The 22901-nt window shown below is 48.0% G+C and overlaps 1 protein-coding gene across 7 annotated transcripts in view; it reads right to left on the bottom strand.

Annotated features, from left to right (window-relative positions):
- Positions 1–22901, bottom strand: part of TIAM1 (TIAM Rac1 associated GEF 1) — a 194023-nt gene that overhangs the window by 115775 nt on the left and 55347 nt on the right. For 4 of the 7 annotated variants that reach the window (XM_030020111.1, XM_030020106.2, XM_030020110.1 and 1 more), the window contains exon 1: positions 3481–3646. In XM_030020111.1, the coding sequence (XP_029875971.1) occupies positions 3481–3505 (25 nt within the window). In that variant the 5' untranslated portion in view covers positions 3506–3646. Of the gene's footprint in view, positions 1–3480; positions 3647–19395; positions 19456–22901 lie in introns of those variants that run through there. The other 3 variants (XM_030020109.2, XM_041124807.1, XM_030020107.2) reach the window with 2 other exon arrangements.

Below are 22901 nucleotides of genomic sequence, written 5' to 3' on the forward strand. Positions count from 1 at the left end.
TCTTATACCACTCCTGGTGAAGTTGCACCATGGCACATTTGCTGTGCTGCTCCTAAGAGCACGCACACAGTTCCTGAAGCCCAGCTAATGCTTGGCAATTTGTTAAACTCCGTCAACATCACTGTGAGTTTGAGCTCTTAATTACCCCGTAATCTAGACCAACTCTAGACAATAATAGAAAATGCAAGAGTTTAAACCACTGCTGGTCTCCCACGAGCTAACCTCCAATCCACCACCCCAGACCTCGCTGCTGGGAAGACCACCAAAGGCAGAGAAGGAGAGCAGGAACTGCTGTGGGCGCTGGCAGCAGTGAGACCACCAAGCCTCCTGTGTGGGCTGCGTTTGAACCAAGGCAAGGGCTGGGCGCAGAGACCCTTCACAGGACTGCAGCTACACGGGACCCCTCAGTCTGCATGCACCCAGATGCATGCACTGCCTAATGGGCACCCCGCTACACCACTGGCCGCTGCTGGGATCATTTATTTGCTTTGCTTTACGAAGGCTTTTTAAGCTACCTGAGAACACTGCATTCCAACTCTTATTGAAAGCGTAATTGGAAGTCTCAAGAAGCAATTACATTAAAAGCACTCTGCAGTGAATCAACTAACTACCCGTTTGCCCACAAGCCTCTCGCACCAGCCGCAGCACCCGCCGATGGGGCTGTACTTTCAGGACGCGTGCACGGAGCTAAGCACAGAGGAAGGCTTCGTGCACGGGAACAACACAACAGCTTCCCCCTGGAAGGAAGAGGGGTTTGTTAGCTATCACAAACACTCCCCCTTCGTCAAGTCCTTTGACACCATCCCACTGGGAAAGCAAACAAGCAGCAGACAGCAAGCCTGCTGAGCCAGGGAAAAAAGATGTTCATGTTTGTTTACAATTAAATTAAAATTTGAGATGTCGCAACCAATAAAGAGAAAAACTACATTCTGGTTCTAGAAACGCCTAAATCTTCTGTGACCTATGCCTTGTGAGGCACAGTAAAAATAAAAATATCTACATGATAATTTCCCTTTTTTTCCTCTGCTTCTGCACTGTTAGCAGCACAGCTGGGCTAATCCCATTTCCACTGCTCTGTATTCTGACCTCCTTAAACAACCCCATGCTAGGATGTTAAAACACTCTAATCTATAAATAATGTATTCCCCTCATCCAGCAATGGATTACTGGGCCATAAAACTCACTGGAACACACCACACAGTAACCAGTTTAACAAAATAATACTAAGAAAGACCATCAGTAGAGAGTCGTCCTCTTTCTTGCCGAATTCTTTTAAAGATTTGACACCACCATTACTCTTGCATTGGATTTTTCTTTTTTAATAAATTGTTTAGGAGCCGGTGTTTTATTTTAGTGACCTCTTTTTTCCACCCACCAAAGACCCTTTATTTTTTTTGTGCTATTAATCCTCACAGCATGGCAAAAGACCAGCACCGGCTAACTAATCAGAGCCAAACTGAAGGGGGAGCAGTAAAGGGCTCGCTGCTGCCATTCACCACTAGGCCTCGACACACACGGTGAGCCATGCTTTAGACCCCAGCCAATCTGTTGCCCCAAGTGGGGAGCTCCCATTTCTGCCCCCGATCCTCCTGGCCCAGCTTCTGGCAGGAGGATGCCCAGGCATTCACTGGACCCTGTGCTGGGCCAGTCCAGATCACTGATCCTGCAGGAAACTATCCAGATTTTCCTCGGGGTTCATTTTCAAACAGCCATTTCCTACAACTCAAGCCATAATGTGTAACTTCATTTAAAGGTAAATGAGTCTGCTCCGAAGACTGATATCTAATAGGCTTGCTCCCACTGCTGCAGTGGTGCAAAACCAACGCCTCTCCTCGCTGCCGACACCAGCAGGAATCCTGCCACTGATGTCCCAGAGCAAAAGCATAAAGCTCAAGCAAACGCTTAAATGATGCAAATTTGCAGTTTGGCAAATTTTTTTCCAACAGGCATTCTGGAAAAATAAAGTGTTTCTGCCTCAAAACAAGTTGGAAACCTCTTAAAAACAGAAGTGCACCCTTTAAAGAGCAAATTCCCCTAGGAAGCATAACCAGGCACACCACACTCCGGCACTTGATTCCTTAGCTCCATTTGTCGTGATTAACACAGCAATTTTCCACACATTTTCCGTAATGCGCAGATCACTTTTAACTCTGAAAGGATTGGGGAAAAACAAGCAACCCACCAACACCCACAAAACCTGCTTCCTTCGTTCCACTGCACTAATCACATGTGAAAATTTGAATCACTCCCGCAATATGAAAATGCCATCAAAGGAATTAATAGTCACCTTGACAATGGGTTTCTGGTACATTAAATGAAACGATTAAAGCACTAACATTTCCAACAGCTACAGCGTGGCTTAATGCCCCCAAAAAAGTACGCATTATACTTTGCCTCTGCACGGGACGATTACTCATGGCTGATGGGCTGCAGCGCAGCTCTGAATCAGGCCTGAACCCTGCCCATCAGAAAGCAAGCCCGTGCCCCTCAGGAAGCAGAAGCCATATCCGACATTTCTACAGCAGCCTTGAAGACAGCGGGCCGGGATGGCGAGCTGGGAGAGGATGGTGAGCTGGCCCCTCGGCAGCAGCCAGCTGCTGGGGGAAGAGCAGGGCTGGGAGATAACTCTGCCGGCTTGGTTATTAGCCCTAATGCTTAGTCACAGTAATTGCAGGGCCAGGGCTCTGTACTCACATTTCCTGTCACCAACCCAAGAATTAGGCAATTTAGATTGAAAGATAGTAACCGGTATATAAAATAACTTGGTAAGAGATCGCAGAAGTAACTAGGAGAAAAATGAGCAACCCGATATGGAAAAGCTTCCCCCAGCCCCTGCTTCTGCAGCATTATCAGATGTTCGGCAAGTGCGAGACCCCACCAAACCCAGCCTTCCCACCCTTACTGAAAAGCACAGCAGCATTGCCCTTCACAACATTTCAGCTTTCCCCAACCCGCAGAAACACCTAACAGAGCTCAATTCAAGTTGAAACCTTTCACGGGGCTCATTTTCAACAATTAAAGAACATGGCAACCTGTAATTACGGAAAATAAAGCCAGACAGCTGGAGAAGGGAAGCATCTTTAATAAGTAACTTGATACTACATTTTCCCTCTTAGGGAATTTAGCTATTAAGTCCCCAGCTCCCATTCAATCAGTTTGAACTCTCGGTGTCTGCAATGAACCCGGTGTACTTCTGCTACCTGCGAGCAGCACAAACCCTGGAAAAGCAAACAACACTTCACGACCTGATTAAATGCAACTCAGAGAAAGCAACACCCCCATCCACACTGGGGAATGACAAAAGTTAGGAGAAGAAAGCCTTACAGGGCTTCCTGGACACATGGCATCTTAGACAACACAACAATGCTATACCCCACAAACATATTTTCCCAGCTTTAGCTGAGCTTCAGCTGCTCTCATTCCCCCAGGCCGGCACGTAAAACACAAGCAAAAGTTAATGTCATTTGTGAAGTAGCTTACCGCTCATCATCAACAGCACAAACATCTTTGCCTGGTGTATTTCCCAAGCCCCAGCTGCCTGTAACAGAGAGGAGGAAGCACCAGCGTTTCATTCCCCTTCTGCTTCAGAGTGGGTGTAACTCGTTAAGTTTCATGCTAAGATGAGATGGGTCAATTGGGTGTGTTTGAAGGTTTGGGGTTTTGCCATGTTTCCCTCCCTCCCTCCTTCCCTCCCTCCCTCTCCTGATTAATTCCTCCCGTCGCAGGCTTCAAACGAGCTGCCACTCAGCCCCACTGGCTCCCAAAATCTGAATTCCTAAGGACACCCCTCCGGGCTGACTTTAACTCACCAGCCTGGCGCGCTGTGAGAGGAGCCAGAAACTAAAATAGCCAGTCAACCCACAGAAGTGACTTGCGTATCAGCTACATGTGAACCAGCCACGTGGTCCCCTTCCTCACGCTGCTAAACTGCATCGTCCTTGGCATTTCATTGTATTTTCAGGGAGCAATTCACCAGCAAGACATAAAATAAGAAAATTCTGACCTACTCTGCACATTTTGCCACTGCCCTCAACTCCCTTACGTCCCAGAGGATTTCTCCCTGGGTACGCATCTGACGGTGCTTCTGTAGAGGACGCATGTTCAAAACGCACAGGCAATTGCCTCCCACTAAGCTGTCCACAGGTGCAGAAGTGATGGCAAGATCAAGAACCACAGAGATTTAAAAATTACTCATGGATCTGTTTTTACTTAATTCGCTGCTTCCATGTAACTGTCTCTGGATTAGGATTTGAGCAGCATCATCTTCAAGACCAAGGTTGGTTAATGGTTGCTATAAATAAGAAATACCAATACAAAACCTAAAGCATCTGTGTTTATCCCCCAACTTCCCCCACCTTGACTCTGCACCGTTTATATGGGAGAAGAAAAACAGGTATCAGACTATGTGGGGAATGCAGCAGACAACACAAGAAATACTTTTTACACACAGAAAACAAATTAATTAACAAATTAACATTTACAACTCTGTGTGATACTTCAAAAATACAGAGTATTAAGCAATAACCATATCCTTGCAGTTCTGCCCTCTGCAACCCAGCAATGACCACGAATTGGAAAAAGGACAAAAACATTAGGAAACAAAAAAAATAAAAAGGCAAAAGGTATGTGCAGAAGCCCAGTTCTCCCACAGGTTTATACACACTTTTGTGCGACTGCAGTGACTAAATAGCTGTAGTGAGGCTATGTGGCTCCACATACCCGGGTGCTACGGATGCTGGAGGAGAGGATGGGAGGAGATGAGTCTATTTTGGGGCAGCCAGAGACAAGACAGTTGGAGAAGTGATTTGATGCAGCACAATCATTCTTACATACCCCATTATCAGAAACAGGCACGCAAGCCAAGCTTCCTGGTACAGCAGTTAGTTTTAGCCCACTTCAAACAGCAGGTTTGGTTTATCTTTACATCTGAGTACTTGCAGCGTCAGATGTTTCCGATTTATCTGCCCACGCTTAGAAAACACCAGGTCCCCCCATGACCACAGGCACTCCTGATAAGCACCGGAGTCCTCCACCTCGACAATAGAAAAGGGCTGAAGGCGGGATGGCATCAGATGTACTGTCTGGACTAGAAAGCACTGAAACAATCGAACCTTAGCCTTAGTTAATGTAAACACCAAATGAGCAAAGCCAACAGCTCCTATCTGCGGGCCAGGCAAGAGAAACAAACAGGAAAAAGCCCAGAGGAGCGGACCGCCTCCTCCCGAAGTTTTCGCACCGGTAACTAGCAAATCCCGGAGCAGGCAAGCAGGTTTGGCAAGCCGCGAGTGACTCAGAAGGCGACGGGGGCTGCTGCTACCTGCCTTCGGGTTCACTCGGGCACGGCCAGCACTCGCCATCTTCAGCCCATTCGAACAGCCCGCAAAGCTGCGTTCAGAGCTCCGATGCCACCCACCCTTAATCGCTCCCATCAAAACAGCTTCGCCTTTACACGGAAACCGATGTGTACGTATACACAGGCGTGCATGCACACAAGCTCCCATAGATACAAAGCAATTACGCTCCAGTCCTAAAGGAGGAACATATATGCTTACTACAACAGATCACAAGTGATTGTCTGAAGCATTTTTCAGCTTAAGAGGACTAAAGGAGGCACACCCTTTTGCCGCCAGCATCAGGTCGATTGCATTCTGCCACAGCAGTTTGGGGCATCTTTTCCTGCTGGTTTGCTGCTACCTATAGCAAATCCTTGGCACGGCCAGGACTCCCAGGAAAACATGAAGTATGTGTGCCCCCCTCTCTGTAAGAGCTCCTTTCAGAAAGCTTCAGACAACCAAGTCATAAGTCAGCAAGTCCCAAGTCGATCTGCCTACCAGTGGATTTTAAATCAGTGTAGACGGATGAAAGAAAAGCAGTGATTTCCCCTTCCTGTCGTGACCCATAGCACCAGAATAAGAAACAGCAAGTAAAAAATAGCAAGACTGACATATGGAGAGAGAGACGCACGGAAGAATTACAGGTGCCATCACGTAGCTAAGATCTGGGGTTTTTGCAGATACAGCACTTGATTCGCTCGATCTGGTTGTGGCTGCAATCCTCAGGGGGGACTGGAGGAAGAGGCAAGGGAAGCCTTCTCCCCAGCCACATACCAGCCAACCTGCCCTCCTCCAAAGCTTTGCTGAGAAACGAGGCGATGGGCCTTCAGGGAAGCCTGGCTGGGGCGAGCGAGCCGCCAGGGTCCGGGCTGCAGGGAGCAGATGGCCCCGGCCGCTCGGGGAAGGTGTGGAGCGGCCGGCTGACAACAGCCTCGCCGAGAGCCCTCCCGGGCAGCGCTGCGGCTTGTCAGCTCACGCCTGCCCGCTGCGGGAGAACAGGCATTTCCAGGCCCCGGCCCCGTCACCCCAGCTCGGCTGACGCATTTGGATACACGCCTTTTGATGTGGGCTTCCTCTGAAGGCGTGCGAGCCAACTTATATAAATCTTAATGCTCTCCTGCGCTAAGCGATTAGCGAAGACCTACTGAAACGTGTTTTAAGACAACCTAGCATATTCTGCCCGAAACGGGCTGGAGACAACCAGGCGAGCCACTGAGCTGGATGACTGGAGGGGCCGTTGCCTCCAGGAGCTTGAAGAAATGGCCATCAGCTAACCCCTGTGGCTGGATGAGGGCACGCATTTACCCCCCCCTTCTCAGTTGAGTAAAGATAACACCACTGGGAAAATTCCCTTTTTCTTCCAGCGTCAGCAGGACGAATCCCAGCAACCCTCCAGGGAGTCCACAGGCTCTCCCAAGTATCCAGCTGAGACACAGAGACCCCACCACAGAGCCCAAAGGAGAAAGGTCCCCCCAGCGTAGCACAGTCCACTGCAGGACAGCACCTTCCCAGTGGTGAAAGGAAGGGAGAGGGACTCCCATCAGACACAAGCCAAGTCTGTATCCTGCATGAAGGTGTATTTATCAACCCTAATTAACATCCCCATCTTCTCACACCCTGGCACACCTGCTAATTAGCACACATGAGTTAATATCATTTTAACAATGGATTATCACTTTGGGCAGAAAAATGGGAGTCACTTCAGTACAGTGACTCACCCCGAGCACAGCAGCAAGGTGAGATACAAAGAGCATCGGCCGCCGCTTGCACAGGGCTACGCAGACCATATCTCTTTAACTATGGCTTACTTTACAAAGACAAGGTGCTTCAAAAATTCATGATTGTATCTGTCTTATTTTCCACCTGCACAAACAGGTGGCCTTGGAGAAGCGTCCTGTCTCCATCCTCCAGACAACTGGAGCCACTCAGGTCTTTCTTCAAGTCATTATAGCCATGGTGGAGTTTCTAATGGTCCCAGCCACTGTGATTATTGCCTGCTTTGGTCAAGCATGTTTCAGGACATGACCCAGGGCCCACCAGGCACTTATCTGCCAGGAATGACCCCAGGGGAACACGAAGGTGCTGATGCCAACACCAGTTTTGGTGCTACTCCAAACATCCCGTAACCACAGACCAATCTGTCGGCACAGGCAGGTACCCCAGCACATGTTACTGCGACATTACGCCCCTTTTTCACATAACACTGCAGCCCTACAAACGTGACCTGGGCTTCAGAGTTCAAGCCAGCTCTTGCACATCACTGTGGATGATGTGGCCAAGCTATGCACTGGCTTTCACCCTGGTAACCCCCCTCCCCTGGGAGCAACACCCACGCTTGTGCCTGTGCAGTCTCATGCATCTCGCAGGAGGGGCTGTGACCGAGAGTACTGCTAAAGCAAAGGGTTGTCTCTGTGTAGGTGGGGACACAGTTTGGCTCAAGCCATCTTATATTCAATAATAAACTGAGGAAGAAAGTCAACTTAGCCTGCATTTATTATTTTTTTTTAAAGCATCAGCTTTCAAACTGGATCTCTGTGATGTAGAAGCTCACAAGAGGGCACTGGTGGAAAACTATCACACCACCATGAGAATCACTTCTACCCCCTCAAACTGACATTTAATGCTACCTGCCTTCACTTTGTCCAATAAAAACCTGCAAACCAACCCTTGACAATTAAAGAACATTAACACCATGAAAAATTATACTAGATTGAATGTATCCATAGTCCCTGTTATCAGAAAGATTTTCTCAGCCTCATGTTTCTATTTGGGATTAGGAAGGGAGCTGTGAAAGGCAAGTATTGTTCAGCCACAAATAGTTCCCTTTCAGCCTCTACAAAAGTAAGGTAATGAACTACAGGGTGTTTTTTTTCCCTTTGGAGAGGTCAGCAGATATATCAACTCATGGGAAAACTGATCCCCATTCTTACACTGCAAGGGTAGTTGAAAAAGGTTTCTAATGAGCTACGGGGAGTGGATGCTGGCGATGAGCCAGCACCCTTGCCTGCAAAACCAAGACAAATGACAAGAGGCATGAGCTACCTCTGGAGCAAGTACAAGTTAAAATTCAAGGTTTGCATTTCATCGTGCTGCTTGTGGCTGGCAGTTCTCACACTGACTTTGCAGCGTGTACACGGGCACTTTGCTCACAGACACTCGCCATGCATAACTTCACAAGCAAAGGTAGGGCTCCATCTCTCTTTACCGGGACCCTCCAGGTACGTGCAGGTAAAATACACACCTCTGTGTATACAGCATTAATATCTATAGAAGAGGCTTGCTTCTAGTCATCTAGCCTCAAGAAAATACCTGCAATGGTGAAGCTCTTCTGGACACAGACGCAAGCACGCACGCACAGACGTACCCGAAGTCACCACAAGCTTCTGCACCTCCTCAGCACTGGGATGGTTTTATAGGGTGCCCAACACCATCTGGCTGCACATGGTGGCTCCAACCCAGCTGCCCCCGAGCAGGGAAGTGGGTACCACTGCAACACCCCGCATTGCACAAGCCTTGCAGCAGCACCCGCGAGCCCATTTGGTCCTTACCGCAACCGCCGCATGGTGCAATGATGAGCCAGAGTTTAACAAAACAGGGACTGTTCCCTTTTTCGATGGGAAGGCTCAAGGAGGAACATTTTATTCAAGACCTCTAATCTAAACACCTCCTCTCATTTCTTTGAAAGAAATAGGCGGTAGCTGCTGTCATTTTCATGCTGTACTCTGACACACTTCCACCACATCCCTGCCAATAGTTTTAATTTCGTTGGAAAAAATCAGCTCAAAATGAGAGTGACAAGCTGTACGCTGGTGATGATGCCGTCAAGTGATGGATAACGTAGGTTTACATTAGTTGTCAAAATTTTTCAACACTAAAAATAAGTATCACAAGCTTTTGGATTCACTGCATTGAAGTATTAAACATACAGGTTATTCATAGCTTCAAAAGAGCTCAAAGCCAGGTAAAACCAGCAAGGTGTGACGTACAGCAGAGGTCTCTGAGCATTATTTATTTTGAGAAGAAAAAACAACACTCCGGCCATCCCTTGCCTGCCCCAGCCCAACAAGAAAGGGCCCAGAGCCGCAAGGCTGGGGAATTCTGGGAAAGTCCAGGAAAAGCAAGTAGGTTGCTTCAGGGCTGACATTTCCATTCAAGGGATGACTTCTCCCCAAGCAGCGACCCGCTGATGGACACCGGCCAGGCAGCAGGCTGCCAAAGGGGACGTTGTTTTTAGGGGTCAGATGGCACAGGAGGCAGGGGGGGAAAGACAGACCATTTACAAACCAAATCCAGCTTGCTTATTCCCTCTGAGTCACTGAGATGACTAGCACAGGCAGAGTTGTCCCTATATTAGGCCAATATTTATAGCAGAAAGAAAATGAAGCATCATAAGGAATTACTAATTAGATGTTATCATAATACTGTGTAGAAGTGTGGAGCAGCACTCCAATGTACTTTATAAATAATTAGCAAATTAACTTTTACAATACCCCTGTGAGGCATGTATTATCCCCATCTTCTGCACAGCCAAGCGGAGAGTGAGTGATTTGGTCATGGCCACAGTCCTTGAGCAGAGGTGGGATTACAACTGATGCCCTGGTTCCCTGTCACTAACACCTGATCCAGGCATGGCCCAATCACCCACAGTGAAAACCTGACTCAAAACATGCTCATGTTAATTTAGCCAGAGCACCTGACCTGCCATCTATGTTTTTATGCCAATGGTGAGAGGACAGAAGATACCTGTCCCAGCATAAAGCCCACGAGTACCGAAAAAAGCACGGTGGCACAGTTGGCTTAAACCTACTGAAGTCCATGCTGCTGCCTTAAGGAGAGACCTCACCCTACAGCCACAAGCTCCCCTCTCGACACATGTACTGGTGCTCACGGCAGGCCAGTGGCTTGCTGGTTCAGGGGACAGCTTGAGGTGAAAACTGGCCCTGCTGGAAAAAAAAAAGGCAGATTTTGGGCAGAGATGGGTCCCCTGCACTCACCAAGCACACGGCTGCCTGAGCACAGGGATGGGACATCAAAGAGGAAGAGGGAACTGGGAGCCCACTGGTTACATCTCCCATGCCGTCAGACCGTGAGCCACGCTGCTCCTCTCTCCTAGACCTCTGCTCCAGCCACCAAGCAGGGGCTCCTCGGTTATCACCCCAGACCCGCGCATCTCCATGTACTGGCCCGGGCTGTGTTTTCCTATTCCTTGCCACTAGGATGAAATGCACTCACAGCCATGAACTTGGGGGCTGAATTCAGGGCTGACTGAGCAGCTGGCCCAAACGGGCATGACTCCTTTCACTCTAGGGATAAATTCCAGCTTACACCAGCGCGAGACCAAGACTCAGCCTCTTCCCCTGCTCTCAGGAGGAGTGCGGCAGACAACACACCAAAGCCTGAAGTTTATTCAATGGCTCAGTCTCCCCCTGCTCTTCCCAGAGGAGGCATCTTCTCACAGCTCATGGAGAAACTGCTTCACAGGCACAGAGCCGGGGGAGGCCGGGCAGCAGAGACTGCACCAGCCACAGACGGACCTCACCATCCCCATCCATCCCTCCCACCCTGCCCGCAGAGACTGCAGCCCATGGCTCTGCCATCCTTCCTCTAGAGCCAGAGGCGCACCACTGGAAGGGACAGTGCTGCCCACTCTCTCCAGCGCTCACCTGCCCATTGGGTGGAGAAAGGCTGACTGCAATCATGTGCAGGTGAGTCCCCGTGGGCTCCTAATGTGTTGGAGGCAGGAACCGGGGGAAAAGTCCCTCCACCCCCAGCAGAACCAAAGGAAAAAACTCTGAGCGACTGCCCCTTTCCAGACTTAGCAAATTGAGCATGCAGCTTCAAGCATGGACTATAAGTATCTGCTAACTCCACCGGCACAACAGAAAGCACCCTTCCAGTAATTCTTCTGTCTGTGCTGCACTTCCCTGTGCATCCAACTCTCACCTTTCACTGGAGCAAGCAGGCTAGCACAAGTGTCCTTGCTCCCTGCCTCCCACACTGAGCTTTATATTGAAGGAGAAGACTACGGCAGCATCAATGCCATCTGCACACATCCCCTCCTGTCACTGACACTTCCACCCTCACAGTGCAGGGGTGACTGACACATCCAAAGCCACATCACTTTCTCAACAGCTCACTATTCTCAAGCAGTGGGAACAGGCAAGTCAGGGAAGGGAACAATCCGGCCGACAGGACGGGCAGGAGAGCAAACAGTTATGGAGGCAGAGGCATGCACTCTGCTTCTTCAAACTCTCCATGAAAGCATGCAGCGAAATCGAGGATGCTCTTGCACAACTGCCTGCACAGCCCAAAGCAGGCTTTGGGAATGAGACTGGCGCAGAAAGCTCCTGCTGCAAGCCCTTACACCACCTTCCCACCACCAGCTATGCTGCAGACCAGACCACTGGGCAGATCCAGGCTAAAGGCACGGTTTCCCATCGGCTGGTCCTCCCCATGAAGTACTCCGAGATCCTCAGAGAAAGAAACAGTACAGAAACATAAACTGCTGCTGTTACTGTCTGCTGGATGCATGTTAAGAAAGTAGGCAGACCTGCATCTATTTCAGACGTGCTGCATAAAAATAAAATGCTGGTTGACTGTGCGTGTTCTTGTTTTTAGAAAACAAGCTCCAATTTATTTCCTCTCTTTTTTTGCAGATCTTTACAGCCAGACAGTAAACACATTTCCCTCAATGTCACCACAACGAAAAGAAGCCCCAACCTGGTTTCAACCTCCCCGGACCAGTGCACAACACAGGAATCACACCATTCAGTTAATACCTCTCTCCCAGGGGGCCCCGACCTGACAGCCCTCACTTGCAACCTGACCAAGCCCTCTGACACGAGCAGAGATCTTGACTTCAGGTTCTGCCCAGAGGGCTACCACCACTGACTTTCACAGGATGACTCAAGGTTATAAACACTATAACTGGCAGGCAGGGCTGGCACAACTGGACTTGCCATTGCCCAGAGGTCTCAGAGAGATTTAAGGAGATATGGCCCTCTGGTTTATGTCTTAGTGCTTTCCCTTTTTCTCCTTTTCCATTAACTTGTTCTAGCTACTTTAGAGGTCTTTTTCCCTTTTAAAAACCCACATCAAGTTATTACACTGAAAGACAAACACAATTTTATCAGAAAGTACATGCTATTTTTCTACTTTTCCTATTTATACTCCCCTCATCCACTGCCAGGACACAACAGCTCATATAACTATATTACCGTCTACTTGTTTGCCAGTACTGTGCTCCTCATAATGAACAAATCTTTAATTTCAAGGCATAGTTTGTGTCCATCTACAGTCTCTGTCAAGCATCCATATTGGTGTTGCCCATGCCAAGTCTGGGTATGCCATATTACAGTGGTCATGAAGTGTGAATCACTGACAGTTTTGTCTGGATATACAGAGATCTTCACCACGAAGATGCTGGAGGTGAAAAGTGAAGTGGGACCATGTTTTCCAGAGAGGTTGTGCAGGCTCCATCCTTGGAGGTTTTCAAGACCTGCCTGGAAAAGAGCCCTGAGCAGTTGAGTGTGGTCCCAGAGCTGGCCCTGCTTTGGGCAGGGGGTTGGAGCGGAGACCCCCACATGTCCCTTCCCAGTGCCAAAGACTCATTGACCCCAGGCTCAGGGGCACCTTCCCAAACAATCATCAATCAAATGCCCAAGACCATGCCTGGCAGACAGGGTAAAACTCCACATCAAGGGGAGATAAGCCTTTCATCAGCGTTGGGTCCACCCAGCTATGCTGCCTTGAAGTTTCCTCACAGCTTGTGGAAGGGTTTGATCCAGTCAAACCATGCCTATGACCGTGACAGCTAGATCCTCCTCCTTCCACACCAGCTGCCAAACATGCCTACCAACTTAGCTCTAGGGCCAGCCACAGCACCCCCAACCCATTTCAGTCCAACGGAGCTGAGGACACACTTAAGCAAACAGGTCCCTGCTCAACTGGACGACAGCAAGTGCCGAAATACCACGAGCACTCACAAAAACACTTTCACCAGCAAACCTGAAAGCCACTGACTTCCAACAGAGTTCTATAGTACTACTTGGTGGCAGCAGGATGGTAACCTCTTGTTGAGTCCCTAGCAGTCTGCAAAGCACACCTCTGTCTACACTCTCGTTCCCAACCCACAGCAGAGCAAATTGGGGGATTTCTGTACGTAGCTTGGAAGCCAAGAGCAAAGCATGGCAGAGGCATGCTACAATAGGATAGTATTGAGAAATGCCATGGTGCATTTTGCTTTGAAAAGCATCAAAATTACAGGAAAATGTTCAGACTCCCTTTATTAACAAAACAAGAAACTGCGAATCATGATCAGGAAACACTGTTTAAAAGTTGGCTCTTTTTCACGGTTAGCAGGCAAGGTAAGGAGGTGCAGAACAAGAGCAGGAGAAAAGCATGAAGCAACTGGAAGTGTCTTCTCTGAATTGCAGTCCAAAGTCTTTGGCTTTCTTTTGATACCAGTAAATTTAAAAGAAAATAGAGTCTCCAAATCTTGTTCCAAACTACTATTTGGAAGAAGGCCACAGACAAAGCAGGCAAAGAATATATGGTTTGTGATACTCAAACAACGGCCCTGCTCCTGCAAGCCCACTCTTGAGTATTTGCAAACCAGTGGCAACACTGACTGACAATACATACATAGTATACATTCATGGTGTTACATGCTCACCTTTGGAAGACCCGCATTAAGGTTTGACCTGAGCCTGCAGCTTCTAACGCCACTGCCACGTGACCTTGCCTTTATACTTGCCCAAATGTGTTTTTGAATGTTCAGAGATGCATCATTTCTCTCAGTGATCCCTAAGACTAAGAGTTCATATACAGATTAACTGCTTAAGCAAGCTCAAGGGCAGAGACCTGGTCTGTTTCACTGGCAAAAGCCTCATACTCTGAAAATCATAATTGTTCTAGAACTGCTGATTAATTTTCCTCATTTGCACTCTTTTTCCCCTCTTTTAAAGTCCTGCTGTATTGGGTTTGTGTGGCAAGGTTTTGGTAGTGGCGGGGGGGTTACAGGGGTAGCTTCTGTGAGAAGCTGCTGGAAGCTTCCCCCGTGTCCAACAGAGCCAATACCAGCCGGCTCCAAGACGGACCTGCTGCCGGCCAAGGCCGAGTCCATCAGCGATGGTAGTAGCGCCTCTGGGATAACAGATTTAAGAAGGAAAAAAAAGTTTCTGGGACAGACAGAAACAGCAGCCGGAGAGAGGAGTAAGAACACATAAGAGAAACAACCCTGCAGACCCCCAGGTCAGTGAAGAAGGAGGGGGAGGAGATGCTCCAGGCGCCAGAGCAGAGATTCCCCTGCAGCCCGTGGGGAAGACCATGGTGAGGCAGGCTGTCCCCCTGCAGCCCAGGGAGGTCCACGGGGGAGCAGATATCCCCCTGCAGCCCATGGAAGACTCCACACTGGAGCAGGTGGATGCCCAAAGGAGGCTGTGACCCCACGGGAAGCCCGCGCTGGAGCAGGCTCCTGGCAGGACCTGCGGATCTGTGGAGAGAGGAGCCCACGGAGCAGGTTTTCTGGCAGGACTTGTGACCCCGTGGGAAGCCCGTGCTGGAGCAGTGTGCTCCTGAAGGACTGCATGCCGTGGAAGGGACCCATGCTGGAGCAGCTTGTGAAGAACTGTAGCCCGTGGGAAGGACCCACGTTGGAGAAGTTCATGGAGGACTGTCTCCCGTGGGAGGGACCCCACGCTGGAGCAGGGGAAGAGTGCAATGAGTCCTGCCCCTGAGGAGGATGAAGCAGCAGAGATAACGTGTGATGAACTGACCGTAAACCCCATTCCCCGTCCCCCTGCACCGCTGAGTGGAGGGAAGGTGTTCTTAGATTTGGTTTTATTTCTCATTACCCTACTCAGGTTGATTGGTAATAAATTGAGTTAATTCTCCCCAAGTTGAGTCTGTTTTGCCCATGACAGTAATTGGTGAGTGATCTCTCCCTGTGCTTATCTCGACCCATGAGCCCTTTGTTATATTTTCTCTCCCCTGTCCAGCTGAGGAGGGGGAGTGATAGAACAGCTTTGGTGGGCACCTGGCATTCAGCCAGGGTCAAACCGCCACACCTGCCTGTTCCTTTTATTTCTTATGAGGCTTTTCAGTATTTGTCTGTTACTTGAATGTTAAAGCCTCATTTGTGATTAAACACAACATTTGAGAGGCGGACTCCAATGCTGCCTGCTGTCACTGTTCCAACTGTAAGAAGCTCTGGGAGATATCAGCGTATCAGGGCAGATCCTTCTCTGCATAAGTCTGTGTGACCAAAGTTATTTCTTTCCTATTCTATTCCCCACCCCCAAAAATGTGATTAATACACACTGGGATAGCTGCATGGTATGAATAGTAGTGGGTATGTATTAAAGTGGCAATAAATAGGGCAAAGGCAGGGACAACATAGAAATACATTGCAGAGAAATAAAATAGTTCATTTTCATCAGCTGCATTAATTGCACAAAAGCAGTAATCAGAGACTGGATGCTTAAGTACGTCAAGAACGCTGCACTCAGTAACTTGAAGAAATTACTTTTATAACTTGTCCCACTTCCCCCACTGTAGCCGCATTCAGCAGATCAGGAAACTCTTCAACTCTTCGAACTTAAATGACCATGTTGCACATTTAGGGGTTCTGCAAAAACCAGCTGAGCTATGTGGAGGCCAGCTGAGGTCAGGCCAGATGAAGTTGAGCCAGAACAGAGGGTGTGAGCACCAACCTTCTCACCCATTTAAATGACAGTCGGCTGCAGGAAAAGGGAGCCTCCTACATCAGCCATGGATGAAAGTCCTGCGGAGACCCCTGCAAAAGCAGAATAAAAAGCACCGAAGTCCTCAGGTCTCCTGCACTCTTCACATCAGTTGATCCTGCAGCACAAGTGATCCAGAGCCTCTCCAGGGAGATGCCTCCTCTTTTTCACTCTCCACTGCAATCCCAGCATGGATCTCTGGCTATTCCTTAAAGCAGGTATCTCCTGTGATATCATCTTGCAGGACACAAGTGACGAAGCTCTAAAATCCACAGCAAAAAAGCACAAGCCCATAGCTGGCAAGGAAGGGTTAATCAAGGATGTCCATCTATCACTGGGCTTTGGAGTGAAGGATCCTAATAACACAGATTGCTGAGGCCATGGGAATGTTAAACAGGTTCCAAGACACCTCCTTTCTCCTCAAACCTCCTCAAAAATGACACAGCCAAATGATGCAGAAGGGCAGAGACCAAAGAGCAGGAAGCCCCAGCTGTACGTGCCCTAGAACAGGGAAAAGGAGGGGCAGACCTGCGAGTGGTTGCATATTTATGCAGTAACAACACTTGAGAAATTATTTATTGCAGGCAGCATACAGATGCACAGTTCAGAAGCGAGATGCACTACAGCATTCAGAGAGACACCCGTGTCAGAAGCAGGGTGCTGCAAGCAGAGGATACGAGTGCTGCAGAACAAGTAGCAGCCCCTTACAACCAGGAGCCCTCTCCACAGCAGCTCAGTGCCTCAGACCTCCAGGCAATACCAGGAGAATCAAGAAGGACTGGTCCAAAGTACATTGTGGAGAGGTCAAAGCTTTGCAAAATGTTTCACTAAACTGTTTCCCTCTCTTCAATCAGCCTTCAGCAGAGTCCAAAAGCACTGGGAAGTGGCTGGCTTCCCAGCACTAGGATAAATTGTCCCAATGCACTGGCAAGGAGAGATTGCAGACAGTGGTAGGAAGCACCAGGCTGCAAGAGTTTTCCCCTCTATGTCAAAGCTTCCAAGGGACATTGCTTTTTCCCCCTCTATGTCAAAGCTTCCAAGGGACATCGCTGATGAACTAAGGAAAAAGTGGCACTGCACAAGAGGAAATCCTGTTGAAGTTGTGCTCTGTGGGTTGCCCATCACCTCCACTTCTCCTTTTTGCTCTCGTTCAGCAAGGTGCAGCAAAGCCTTTCAGGCAGCCTCGGAAACTGTCCGTCATTCCTCAGCAAAAGACTTAGCCATGGGATTGTTTTTAGACTCATTAAAAACACCCTTGATTTTAACCAGAGTTCTGGTACCTGCTTAAAGCTGATCATCATGCTTAAAGGTTTTTCTGCCTACGAGTGAATGGTGACATGTCTTTACTCAAGCAGGCACCAAAAGAGAGGAGGGATGTGCACTGTTGGCCAACAGCACCCCCAGGCAGCCACCTGCCCCCCATCCCTGCCCCTCCTCGCCCCTCTTAAACTACTCCACATCAGGGCTGCCACGTCCTGCCTACGCGTTTCCACCTCCAGCCACCCACCAGCCCTCTTCTAGCACCCTGGCTCACAAAACACAGCTGGTCAAAAAACCACATTCTTATTTTCTGGCCATTTTGGCCTCCTGAACTTGCTTGTTGTGCAATGAGGAAAGCACCAGTACCAGTGCAAGGAGGGGAGCAGGAACACATGGCCCTGATTAAAAGGATAGCTCAAGCTCAGAGCCGTGCCTCCACCACTCGGCAATGAGGTATAGAAGGGAAACGGGGCCAGCTTATGGCTAACCAGGTGAAAAATACACGGCTTATATACTGGATCAGTACCTTGGTCTGATTCACAACCACCCTGGCAATGCAGCTGTGTGACAGGGCAGGATGCCCCAAGCTGGAAGTGCCGAAGATTTGCTCTTACAAAACCCAAGCCCATACACAAGCATGAAAATGTCACACGTGATATTCCCTTTCCACACACACACACAAAAAAAAAAAAGGAATTAACTTTTGGGTTTGCTGTGAAAGGTGCAACAGCATTAAGAGCAGCAGCCCCTTTGACATTAGTCAATATTTGATATGGTGGAATGGGAGAGAAAGGAAGAGAGAATGAAAAGGAGACCTTTTACATTTTTCTCTTTTATTTTTTTTTTTAAGATGCACTGTCAGTCTATATCCTCAATAAATGTCTGTGCATCTCTTTATAATGTAAATGTCAGCCTTGCAGTGGATTGGAACCTCGGGATTACTGCACTGGCAGAATTAACGTATTAGACATAAAAACCATAACATTTCATTATCCATTGTAAACTGCATGTGCTTTCACTCTAGGGAAACTGGAAATATCACCCAATTTCACTATCATTTTCTGTTAACTGACTGTTCTGCCACGTATTCGCACACCAGCATATTCAGTTTGATGATATATCAGTCTTCTAGTTTCATTTTTCTTTCTCTACAATGCTGACATTTTTTTAAATCAATTTTTTTGTTCTGTTTTTGTCTCTGTGAAGGTACCACACTACAAAACCACTCAGTTGAAAAAAAACTTACCCTGGAACAAACAAAATGGATCATATTTGTCAAGCTGAAAACACACCAGAAGGAACCTGACCTGACATCTGAAATAAGGGTAGAAGGCAACATGGAGGTAAGAAAACCTCAAACACAACAGGCAAGACTTTGACTCATTTATAGGCACGCTAGGGTCTAGGGTCAATACTGAGGCACTAGAGAACAGAATCTGTTCCCTTCTGCAGCTTAAACTCCCTGTATTTTTCCTTCCCACTATTAGGCTGACTGCAGATTCAAAGATTTGCATAAGCCACAGATTTTGTCTGTCTCTTTGAAAGGTCAAAAATTAGAAGCAGCACAAGCAAACACACATGACAAATAGGCCAGCTGGCAGCAATTTGGAGTGACCACATGGAGGAAGTGTGGAGAAGAATAAGGGCAGGAGAGGAGCCTTTAAAAGCCTGGGTCATACATATATTGCAAGTTACAGGGTGCCTCAGGGGAATTTTTTTATTTAATCAGTTTTGTATCTTTGCAAAGATTAGTGACCAATGATCCAGATTTAGTGCTGTCATGTTTCTGTAAACATTTCTGAACATACTTTCTTTGATAAAACATGCAGCTGCTGACATGATTTTTCATATAAACATTTCACTATGTATTACATTGCGTATTTCAAAGAAGCCTTAACATTTTTATTTCTAAGAGACATTCTCCTCTGCGGGCTATAGAGCATCGCCCTAGGACAGAGAAAGGAAGGGACAAGTTAGCAGAGCAGAAGGAGGGTGGGCAGGAGCTGCAAACAGATACAACAGTAAAAGTCTTTACCAAAACCACGCTGGTCATTATTCATATGAGGGCGTTACAGAAGTAAGTAGGAAGGAAGGGAAACATTTGTTGTCCCGCGTAGCTTCTGGAATGGAAGAGAAAGATTAACAGGTCAACTTCAAACATCAAGCCAGATGCACACAGCTGGTGTTAATCTGCATGACCCTCATTATCTGCAACAGACCTCTGCCAAACTATGGCAGCCAAAGAGCTGGCCAGGTTTTTATCACTAACATCACCTCGACCTATTAATGCAAGGGGGAAAATAAATCTAAATTCCTTCTCACTATTTGTTACTGTTTATATCTTGCCAGAGCCACAAAACCCAATTAGGTTGGTTTCCCTTTGGTTTGCAGTCGGTCAGCTCCAGGCATTCAGGGCTGAAGTATCTGGGGCTGCCAGTCCAGCAGGGAACATTTACTTCTTTAAAAGCAACTCTTTCCACTGGACTTGGGTTTAGCTAATTGTACCATTTCTATTGATCTTGAGTTTTATAAAAAGCTTGGCTCCCGATTGCATGCTGTCAGCAAAATTACTCTTGGGGGCCAAATTGGTTTAGTCTGGATCTCACAAACCAATAAATGGGAAGCACTGACGTAGGTTTAAGGTAGTAAAACAGAATGCATTTAAAAAATAAATCTCTACAATGCCTGTCCAACTAAAGTAGTAAAAGGTCACTTATCCGGAGCAAATATCATCACCACACGCTGTTCAGATTGGAAATGTGAGTTGATTGACAACTCCCTGAGCACCATCCAACTGAGATTTTCTACAGCCCTTCTTCCTGACCAATCATCTTCACATCACCTCAGAACACCGGTTTGTGGGAGGGAGAGCTTGCTGATGGCTCATCATTTAAAATGGTTGTTTTCCCACAACAAGAAAATGGGAAGAGGAGAGCTTCCCATTGCCATTCGACCCACCACAACGCACTGAGTCCTTTCAAAACCCTCCCAGGCTCTAAGTGCTGTAGATGATGTAACATCATCAGACACCTGCCAAATAAATAAGCAAGCTCCAACATGCCTCCCTCCAAACCTGCAAAGCAATTTCCATCCCAGTACGGGAACTTGTACCGGGCTTTAATACTCTCTTCACTATATCCCCTTCCACAAAGAAAATCTGTGCCCGCTGCTACAGGAACACGCTTAATCCCCATAAGCAGATGTCAGCCTCCAAAGCTGAGAAAATGACTTTGTCTTTAGGATCAGGGAATTTAAAATGCAAGAAGTTGAAATGCCCTGATGAATTTGGTAACTTAAACCCCAAGAGGAAGCACCTGCTTTCTGAATAGCCACCCAATTAAAAGCCTGTCGCTGTTTTATGCATCCATAATTCAACATGAACGATCTTTCACTAGTTGACAATATATCAGCTACGGTCAAAGAGCAACGCAGCTGAAAAGAGAGGAGGGAGCTGCCAAGAGCAAACGGCCTGAATCCCGCAGCATTGTCCCATGCAGTAGCTCTCAGTCAAAAACTTCTGAGCTGGGGTTGCTCCGCAAGGATCCACCAAACTCTGCACAAGCTCCACCAACAACGCTGGAGGGACACCAGTTCACCCCAGCGGTAGATTTGGGGCCCAGATCCACATCTCAGATGCACAGCTACACCTCCCCTCTCCCAGCAACCCAGTCACAGAAATAAAAGCATCTCCCTTCACTATACAGCAGGTAAAGTAAGGCTTCAGTATGCTGCAGTAAGATAAGGCATCTTCCCATTTATTCACACCAGCAGGCAGGGATGGGGAGGGGAAAACCAAAACAAAAAACAGAAAAAGGGGATTTTCATCAAAAAGTAAACAAAAACAAAAGCCAAGAACACATGGGAATGATCAGCTTCCCTGCAGGATTAGCAACCGCAACAACAAAAAAGCAAGAAACTGTAGCAATTCCCTTTGCCGAACTAGAAATAAAGCAGGCAGGCTTCTCATCGCAGCCTGCTTGCCACCATGCCACCCAGGGAGAAAGGAGGCAAGGCTGGAGCAGAGGCTGGAGCAGGACCCTCATCAGGCATTAGACAGCAGCTTCAAATATTCAACCCAGGTCCTGATCCACCTTCACGCCAGCTAAGAGAGGCTCCCACCAGTTGCTGGGCCAGGACAAAGTCACTCAGCCATTTACCAAAAAGTCTTGTTTACCTTGTGTTGGTTGTCGCTTTCTCTCAGCACAGACAGGTTTTCAAGAAAGAAATGCTTTCCCTGTAAACAGGCAGAAACTCAGCTAAAAATAGGGTCCCCACACACCTCATGGAGCAAGGACTTGGCAGGAGAGGGACTGTGTCTATAAGGAGTTCAGGCAGGACCAGCAGTAGATCAGCAACCTTTCTGGGAAATTTTATCTGCATTACCACATGTGCACGAAGGATATCAGCTTGGAAGTCTTAAAACATGCTAGCATGAATGCTAATGATGGGCAGAACTGTCACTCCGCTACGATTAAAATCGGCATCGATACCCAGGGCCAGGCCAGGTGCTTCCCCCCTTTCCCACCACCTCGGGAGAGGTGCAGAAAGCCCCAGAGAGAGGCTGCACTGGCCTCAGTGCAGCGCTCAGGCCGGCAGCAGCTTCGGAGAGCTGCCATCGCCATGTGCTCCCTGCAGACTGGCTCCTCGAGCACGCTCACACCAAACACCAGCTGCTCTCATGGAGCACGTGTGCCAAAATCCTTCTCCTGCCCCACAAAAGCCAGCCCCTGCCCTACCACAGAAGGCTGCCCCAAAAGCAGCTCCCTCTGACATAAGGCATTTCCCTCCCTCACCTTGGCTAGGGGCTGAAGAGCACACACAGACCATGAACCAGACTGAGCCCAACCAGACTTTTATCCATCCAGGCAAGCAAGTCCCCAGGAGAAGCTGACCCCAGGTTTCCCAAACTAGAGAGCAACAGCAACAAAAAGCCTGCCCCTCTTCCTCATCCTCGAGTCCCTCTTGCAACAAAACCAGGGTTGGAGGCAGCCCTCACTTTGTGCGCATCGCCACCAGCCACGCCGGGAAGCAAATGTGCTGTGGGAGAGGTGGGAGGCATCCTGTAATTAAACACTGCATCGAAACGCTCACGTGTAAAGAGGACAAGTTAAGATTAGGCAGACAACCTCAGTTCTGGCATCTTCTCAGTTTAGCTTGCTTACAACTGTAGCTTCAATAATATGTATTTAACATAGAGGTTGGGATGCACACAGTTTTTAACATCTTTTGAAAGGTCCACAGAAAACCAAATGAAATTATTTTTTTTAATTTAAATTTTTCCATGTAAATTAACCAAAGTTTGGCTAGAATATCTACAAACAGTTTCCTTACCTCTGTATTTTGTGTAAGAAAAATCTGTGATACCTGACTACACCAAGGTCAGCACACTCCTGTTTTCTCCACTCAGAACTCCCCTCAATCGGAGCTCCAGCCTTCTTAGGGATCCATTTTGTCTTATCTGCAAACGCCTTTTCTTCTCTTTCGCTATTCTAGAAGCTCGTAGTGAAACCCAAACATCCTGAACAACTCCTGTAAATCCCCAGTCCTTTTTTCTGATTTAAGAATG

The sequence above is a fragment of the Aquila chrysaetos genome, chromosome 7, assembly GCF_900496995.4.
Source record: "Aquila chrysaetos chrysaetos chromosome 7, bAquChr1.4, whole genome shotgun sequence".
NCBI lineage: Eukaryota > Metazoa > Chordata > Aves > Accipitriformes > Accipitridae > Aquila > Aquila chrysaetos.